This window comes from Priapulus caudatus, unplaced genomic scaffold, assembly GCF_000485595.1.
Source record: "Priapulus caudatus unplaced genomic scaffold, Priapulus_caudatus-5.0.1 Scaffold189, whole genome shotgun sequence".
Lineage (NCBI taxonomy): Eukaryota > Metazoa > Priapulida > Priapulimorpha > Priapulimorphida > Priapulidae > Priapulus > Priapulus caudatus.
The window spans coordinates 472,117-481,097 of NW_014577250.1; the positions used below are offsets into that span (position 1 = coordinate 472,117).

Sequence of the window (8,981 nt, forward strand, 5' to 3'; positions counted from 1 at the left end):
GCTGATAGTGATACTTACTACTAGTACTACTACTAGTACTACTACTGCTAGGTCCTAGGGTCTATGTCCCCCAGGGTACTATCGGAGGGTACCCTGGGTACGGTTCGATATATCAGAAAGTACCTCGGGATACCAGCGATATGTCGCTGTGTACCCTGCATTGTCCCACCATACCCTGACTTTCAGCCAACTGATCATGAAAATCATGCAGAATATGCATTTAATAAATATAATATGGTTTTGCAGAAAAATGATAATTTTTAGTGGATGACAACATTTTACGCTTCTCCCCTATACTGGTGGGTGACCGTGAGGTATTACCGCCGTCACGTGCATATTGATTTTTTTTATATTTGATGTCAATATCAAACCATTCTTATTTATGCATTATTATGGTACCGTAATGCATGATAGTATTACATTTACAATGATAACATTAAACTACGAGACTACTAGCTTTTATTAATTTTTCTAAATTATTCATATTAATTGATGATTCATCAATTAATCTCAATATTTTTGCTGTTTCACAGACTGTGTGTAAAAGTCAGGGTACGGTGGGGCAATGCAGGGTACGCAGCGACATATTGTATAGTACTCCGCGGTACTTTCCGATATATCGAACCGTACCCAGGGTACCCTCCGATAGTACCCTGGGGGACATAGACCTTATCAGCGGCACTGGCAGGCAAGCACTGGTGGGCACTGATCAGTGCAGTGCCACTAATCAGGGCCGTACGCAGCAGGGGGCAGCAGGGGCAGTTGCCCCCCCCTAGAGATTTTCAGAGTATGCCTTTTAATGGGACAAATAGGGCAATAGAGGGCGTGGGGAGTACCTTTGCCCCCCCCTACAGAAAATTTCCTGCGTATTTGCCCCCCTACAGAAAATTTCCTGCGTACGGCCTTGCCTGTGCCAGTGGCAGTGCAGTGCCGTGGCAGGGCCTGGCACTACGCTAAAACTGTTGACAGTGTTGTTACTGTAGTCTAGTGTTAGTATTAGTAAGGGCGGGCAGTCGAGCCGTTTTACTAATAACATTATGGTATATAAATACAATTTGTATTCACTACCAAAATATTAATGTTTATGTACTTTCGTATGGCCAATAGTTTAGCGTAAATGACGATCAAATGATCCTCAACACAAGTAAGAACTAACACAGTCACAGTGCCACTGTCAGTCCCACCCCACGCACACCTGACCTGTCCACAGTCTCACAGAAAGAGAAATCACTTTGTGCACAAAACAAGAACAATGCCATGGCGTGTGTACTGTGACATGATTGTGTGTTGCAGACTTGCATAGAAGCATTTGAACGGCATTTATGTGGAATTGTTAGGTGATAGATAATACACAAACATTAAGACTTTGATAATGAATACAGTTTGCATTTGTTTACCATCATTTTATTATTAAAACGACCCAGGCAGTCGTGACTCTGTTTACTGGAGTGCGTGTACTGTTGTATCATGAATGCATTGACGATGTCTGTATATTGACAATATGAATTGACGTTGGTCTCGCAGCTTGGTCAGGCTAACCAACACAGTAGTTTATGGACAGTATTTTAGTATACACTGAGTGTAATGTGTACTAATTTCATCTGCAAGATGTTGCTGCCATATAAAGTACTAATTAATGTGTATAACTTTGTTTCAGGACAGTCAACAGTCATTGTATCCTTACAATTTATCTGTTCCTTCACTGAGGGAGAGAAAGCTATGGGCAATCTTATCAGCTGGCTTGCATTCCTTATCGCTAGCAATGCTTGGTTTGGGCATTTCAGGCTCTGACATCGATGCGGAATATTCACCATTTTAAAAGGTTGCCATAATTATGTGAACTTCTCTTAAAATGAGTAACATGCACTTGTGAGTGTATGGGATGCAATGGAGACTGATTGCAGGAAAACACAGATTTCGTAAACAGTGTATGTGTAAGTGTCACTGTCTAGTGAGATAGCGGTGCGTTACATGAGTCAAAGATTAGCCACCCGAGGTGTTGGCAGTAGGCTATATAATTATTTCTATCAATTTTATTTACAAATGATTTAGCATGCCACTTTTTGGGCAGTTAAACCCCCTTTTGAGCTCATCTGACGTAGTCAGATGCAGCTTGTAGAATCGCATGATTGTACGTCCGTCCGTCCGTGCGTCCGTCAACAGTTGGGCACAAATCTTAACCGCTCGACGTACGGTCACGATATTTAGGACGTGGGGGGGGGATCGTGAAAAGGACTCGGGAAAATTAATTTGGGGGTCAAAGGTCAATATGTGTAAACGGAGGGGGAATATTTCCCCCTTAACTTATGGTATAGGAGGAAATACGGAATTGCGACACAAATCTCAACGGCTCGACCTATTCTCTTAATATTCGGTGTATAGTGTGATGGGCAGGAAACCCATCACCATTGAGAAATTGGAGGTCACAGGTCAAAGGGCAGTGGGGAAAAGGTCAGATATCATACATTTTCTGAGGACGTGGCCTAACGGACAGAGTGAAAAACTTTTTGAAACTTTGAAAAACAAAGGTGTCACTACGCACGACTTAAATGTTACGTTTATAACCGTAGCAACAGACCTCAGATGAGCCCAGACGCTCTGCGGCTCTTGTTTAAATAATGCAAGACCTAGTTTTAATTTTACATTGTAAGTAAGGTGGCCCTTATTTACAAATTACGTAATGTGTAAAATTAAATATCCCGGTTGTCGTAACACAGGGCATTACTGTAAAGTGCTGCGATCCTGAGTCGTTGCGAATGCATGAACTACTAGCGTATGAAATTACGGGGAGGCAATGAGTGTGATCGTGGAATTAGGTACGGTACAACATGTCATATTCAGCTAAATTCTCGATGGGTGAGTTTGTCTAGTTGTGACATGACTATTTGTATTAGTAAATTACCCATATATGAAAAATTGCTGATAAGCCTTTGAAAAAATTTATATCCATGTGGCTTGTATTATGTAAGAATAATATATGTCTATGTAAGTTTAGTGAACATATTCTATGTAAGGTCATGTACAGGAATCTAGTATCCTTACAGTTGACTACACAGAGATCCTCGCTGCCATATCAGATACTGCTGTACTGTAATGGCTGGTATTCAGGGGCCTTTGTCATTGCAGAACTCCTAGTGTTTATATACAAAGGTAAGTACCATTTTTCATCTTCACAGTTAAATATATGCGGGGTATGCACTTGCCTTCATGCCCACAGCGTGCTTTCAGAAAAGTATGATATATAGTATAACCAAAAAAGGCATACAGTGCGTCTCATGCATAATTCCACACCTATGATAGTTCATTTGTGCTCAGTAAAACTGACCACCAAAGTTATTGTGCACTTAAATATCACTAGCATCTTTCAATGATATTATATCTTTTTATGACTGATAATGCTTTGCCTGACAGGCTATTAGATATTGTTACAAATGTGTCTAAAAATGGCGTGACTGTGGAAAAATGGTTTGCCAATTCATGACTACATATGTGTAACCAACTCGTAGGTGAAACACTACCGTACGCTCGAGGAAACCTACCAGCTGAGATTATCCTATTGCTACTACTCGGATGTCTCGAGGGAGTGCGACTGTTCCTAGGTATGTCGATTTCGGGATTCATATCACCTATCTCGTACCACCATCGCAGTTTCAAAGCGATATTGCTGCCAGGCACACATGTTGGCATTTTTCATACAGCTTTACCAAGCCGTTGAACTAGCATGAAATAAATGACAACCATTATACTGTCAAGCTATTATCACTCTACCCACGATGTACGTTGACCTTGATGTACATTGACCGCTCTACAAATTGATTAGGTGTCCCCAGGTTAGAATCACGGTGTAAATAACGGCGATTTTATAAATAAATGAATAAACTGTTCCTCCTCGCTCATCCATCGTGTAAATAAAGGTTATTTTATAAACAAACAAATAAAGTAAGATCCACACTCCCCTCGCGCATCCATCGTCTATCTCGCCAGCGGCATCTCCCTCCGTCTTGTCGCAGGTCAGAAGGGCAACCTGACGGAGCGAGGCATGGCCGTGGGGCTGTCGCTCGTGCTCAGCATGGCCACGCTCGTCGGCTTCCTCTACCTGACGCTGTGGCAGACGTACGTGCTGCGGCTAGAGGTGATCCTCACTGGCATCGGCCTCGCCTTCATCGGCCTCGAGCTCATCTTTGGTCTAATATCGATCATCAGCTTCGCGAGGTGAGTTCCTCCGCATGTTCGTTCATTACGACGATTGTGTTTGTGACTTACGGCAATTGCGTTTGTGACTTACGACGATTGTGTTTGTGACTTACGACGATTGTGTTTGTGACTTACGACGATTGTGTTTGTGACTTACGACGATTGTGTTTGTGACTTACGGCGATTGTGATCGTTCCATACGATGATTGTGTTTGTTCGTTATGACGATTGGCCTGCCCTTTTTTCGTTTGGCTGCGACGGGTGTTGAGAAATAAATTGGGAGTGATTTTTGTCAGTTTTGTTTTGAAAAAGGGGGAGCAATAATTCTGTGAGATAAAATGAGTGAGGCAGAGAATCTGTTTAGACTGGTGTTGAGAAATAAATTTGGCATAATTTTTGTTAGTTTTGTTTTGAAAGAAAGAGCAATTCTGTGAGATTAAATAAGTGAGACAGAGAATCTGTTTGTCCTCACGCATCAGGATCCCTCTCTTTGGGGGGGGGGAGGGCTGTTGACCCTGGTTTCTTATTACTATGTGTCAAAGAAATCCTGTCAGTGCTGTTCTCATGTAAACGCAGTCTTATTCAGCAGGTGGTCTCAGTATTAATTCATTGTTATATTATTCAATGCAATAATTGGATCAATAAGTCTCTATGGTTAGGAGGTAGGTAGGTGATCTTAAATGGTGTACAGATCCTAGGCTGCCATTATTTCTTCCAGGGCAGCTCCGTATGGATGATTGCTTACGAAACAACCAGGTGGCAGCACAAGTATGAAAATAATTGAGTACGTTGAAGAGATCCCTCATCACCACCAAGCTCTGCTAACAACCAGTATAACGGTTCTGCTAGTTAACTAATTAAGGATAATTATAACACAGTCTATACCCAATTTAGTCTATCAGTGGTCATTAGTCTATCTATTAGTGCTGACAGTGGCAACAGAAGTTACAGAACTAATGTGGGCACTGTCTAAGAACTGGCCAGCTCTCTTTTTATTGCTGACGTCCAAGTGCTGCTAAACGTCAAAGATCTAGTCCATGTATAGAATCATGAAAAATCTGCCCATGTACAGAAACAGAGGCGCATTCATTGTTAGAAACATTACATCGTAAGTAGTTACGACATCATGTCTGAAACGTCTTAACTTCTGAAGTAAAGCGCTATGAATAACCTGCAACATTTTACACTTATGATAGTCATAACTATTTATATGGTTCTGACAACATGCACCTGGTCTTTATCCGTCCATGAATGCAAAAAAGAAGGACGTAACACTGTTGGTCATTGGTTAACATCTATAGAATTGTCCCAGCCGTACAACAGTGATAACTACCACGTATCTTGCTGTCATGAACCGCTGTTGCAAGTGTAAATCCTGCCAAATATTTTGTGCGTTTTTTTTATACATTTACTAAAGCCTAGAACTGATGAATTCGGAAGGCAGCAATTCTCTTTTTACATCGCAAACCTGTTTCTGCTGGCCACACTATTTTCTTCTGAAAGACGTGTAAATACTAAATATAGGTGTATTTCACCTGAGAATCTCTCGAGAACTTGTTGCAAGAAGAAGAAAAGAAGAAGAAACATCCGTGATGTGGCATGATCTAAATAAGGTTATTCTGCTATGTGTGTACGTGCACGTGTTTGTGTTTGTAAGTGCGTGCATGTGTGTGTACACGCGGGGGTGTAGGGCGTATATGTGCACGTCCGTGCGTGCCTGCGTGTGTGTGTGAGTGGGAGTGGAAGCGTGCGTGAGAGTGCGTGTGTGCCTACGGGCGTGTGTACGCACGAGAATGAATGTGTATCCTCGTGACGTGACTATCATCTTTTCCCGTCGACCGTGAGAAGCACGTTGGACGCAGTCTCTGACGTCTTCTCTCCATCTACAGCTCATCCCAGTATTTAGCTCATTCTGTAACTGTGCGCGTGCATTTCGCTAGGGTTAGCTTAATGGAATTGCTTACCGAGTCTTTTCCGTTTAGTGTTCCGTGTACAGTATAAAAATAGAGTTTGTACATATGACATTTAATTCTTGTTTATCTTCGAATGAAATATATGTAAATATATATATATGATATCCTTTACTTCACATGCTCTTGGTGTTTAATCAATTTGCTTGATTGTTATTTAGTGGTCGAATATTTGGTGAACTGTGTATATATATGGAAGTATATTGTTTATCACAGTATTTACCAGTCATTACTGTTATGTAAATCATTTGTAAAGTGTATGCTTATTCAGAGGCGAAGAGCTCAATGGGAACTGGTACTTGAAAGGAAAACGTGTTAGTGCTTTGATCAGAACTACCACGAGTCACACAAGTGTTGCATTTTTGTATAAGTAACATCAAATACATGTATTATTAACCCTTGGTAATATTTCTCTGCCACCTGGTTGATTTTAACTGTATCCATTTGTTCCACACACATGTTTCCTGTTGCCTGCACATACACTCTTCCTCCGCACAATTCGCTCGTTTCAACTGTGTATAAATATACACGTTGATATGTCTCCTGACATGTTACCTGTGTTTACTCACGGTTGCTACATTCATTGGTTATTCAGTTATATGTTTTAAAGCTCTTGTTGTCACCACTCCATTGCCGTTAGTAACAACATTACCACCGACTGCACTTTTACTATTTATTATTCTTTTTCTAGTTTTCACCTTTTATTAGCCGCGTTCACACGTAGCAAGAAATCCGGTATTTAGCGTTCACACGAGGCAAAATGCGCGGTCCAAGAAATACGGGTATCTAACAGATCCGTATTTGATGTAAATACGCGGCTTCCCAGACCCGAATAATTTGCCGTGCTTGAGAAATACCGGACCTCTTGGACCGCGCATTTCCTCGTGTGAACGCTAATACTGGATTTCTGAAGCCGCCGTATTTTATAGACTGGTCGCGCCTCGACAGTTCCAGTGTAACGCGAGGTGGAACTGTCCGAGCGCGGACCAGTCTACGTATTTTTATCGGCAGTTGTGGCGCCATTGCATTGTTTATTTCGCATTGTTCGCTTGATTGTTTAAAGCAGCTCGCAGCTCGCAAATACCGTATTTCTGGAGCCGCGAATCAGCGTGTGAACACTCGGCCGCGTATTTGTTTCAGATTCGGTATTTCGCAAATACCGTATTTCATAAATACGAGGTCTCGTGTGGACGAGGCTAATATGTGTATGGAATATTTCTCCGGCCATTTTTTTTAATGGAAACACAATGTTGCCTTTGTGTGCACTGGTTATGGGCGCAATATGTTACCCTTACCTTTGGGTGCACTGTTCATATTGATCACTATGTTGCTTTTATTATGTATGCACTGCTACGATTCCCAATTTTACCCTGATTTTCTTCGTCTGTACGTCTGTTTTCCATTGGTTATCCGTCTGTATCAGGGGTGGATAATGACAAATTCACCATGTGACAATGAAATTTCGTCATTAATCACCCCTCTGTATGCATGGCATGCTTTCGCGACGTATACACACTCTGGTTCCAGATATTCCAGTTTTCGTCTGTCTGTCTGTCTATCAATCAGTCTTGCATTTTTAGGTGTTATTTTGTCCTTTCCTCCCATCCATGTGTAATTGATACTTGTTACTAGGGTGACAACTATCGTACAAGAAATATATGTGAAATCTACCAGATTGAAATAGCATTTGCTCCTTGTCCCCCACTACGTCCGAAGGGTGCAAACGAATGGAGCAGTGCTGTTGAATAAATCCTTTGAATCTTGAATCATAGATTTTCTCCCGTATGCACTGAGGATAAAATAGCTCTGTGTAAACCTAGATCGCGCACGTCATTAACTACCCATGAAAACCTTGTAGCACCCCCTCGTTATTTAACTTTCGCGCGTTGTCATGACAACCGCCAAGTTTGTGTTGTCGTCTCGAGCGAGAGAATGTCACGAGGAACAACCGAAGAGCACAGCTTGTGCTCCTAGTGGCAGCGTATATAGTGATACCTAGTGCTAGCGCGCTGAAACCTTACTCGCATAATATCAAATATTACAGTGAGGTAGGTAATAGGGAGGCGAGACATGCCGGTTCTGCGGGCAACAGTATCTAGAATATGCGGAAACCTTAAAGGTGCGTGTAATGAGAATGGTTCGTGCATACGGCGCATAGTTCCGCATAATATGAGCTGCCCGTATATTGCTGTATCTTGATAATTTGATGTTGTTGACCGGATGAGAGAACCCCCACGAAAGATGATAACGCTATATATAGTTGAGGGTGCGGTGAGCGAACGAGAGAGTGAAAAGGCAAGCGAGATGGATGAATGGAGATAGAAAGAGAGCGAATCAGGGGACTTGCAGGTGTAGTTTCGTTAATGTGCTCATACGGTTTGCATCGCTAGGATAACCTCTTTCACACAAACTGGCCGAAATGAAGCCGCTATCAGCGGTTTGCAACGCTACGGAAATGAATACTCGTCAACGCTGTCCAAGCAGCCACCCAGCCGTTGTCAGTTGTAGTATTGATTTTCTGCTGTCATTATGTGGATGTGCGCAGCATTTGTAACGCTGGTAATACGAGTGTTATATAACAATCTGCGCGTTTAATCTATATGATATGTAGTCGCTCAACTGTACGTTTGTCCTCTCTCGCACTCGCATATTCGCTTGCTCTCTCTCTCTCTCTCTCTCTCTCTCTCTCTCTCTCTCGCTCTCTCTTTCTTTCCTTTCTCTCTCTCGCGCTCTCTCCGTCTCGTCTCTCTCTCTCGTACTCTCTCTCTGCCTCTCGTCTCTCTCTCTCTCTCTCTCCTCTCTCTCTCTTCTCTCTCG

General features: G+C 42.2%; 1 protein-coding gene across 1 annotated transcript in view; it reads left to right on the top strand.

Moving 5' to 3' along the window:
* LOC106807005 (transmembrane protein 216-like) overlaps positions 1-6,382 on the top strand; it is a 9,021-nt gene extending 2,639 nt beyond the window's left edge. Inside the window, exons 2-6 of the mRNA XM_014809203.1 lie at positions 1,658-1,674; positions 3,057-3,150; positions 3,507-3,599; positions 4,011-4,212; positions 4,913-6,382. Coding sequence (XP_014664689.1) covers positions 1,658-1,674; positions 3,057-3,150; positions 3,507-3,599; positions 4,011-4,212; positions 4,913-4,931 — 425 coding nt within the window. The 3' untranslated portion in view covers positions 4,932-6,382. The remainder of the gene's footprint in view (positions 1-1,657; positions 1,675-3,056; positions 3,151-3,506; positions 3,600-4,010; positions 4,213-4,912) is intronic.
* Positions 6,383-8,981: the final 2,599 nt, after the last annotated feature.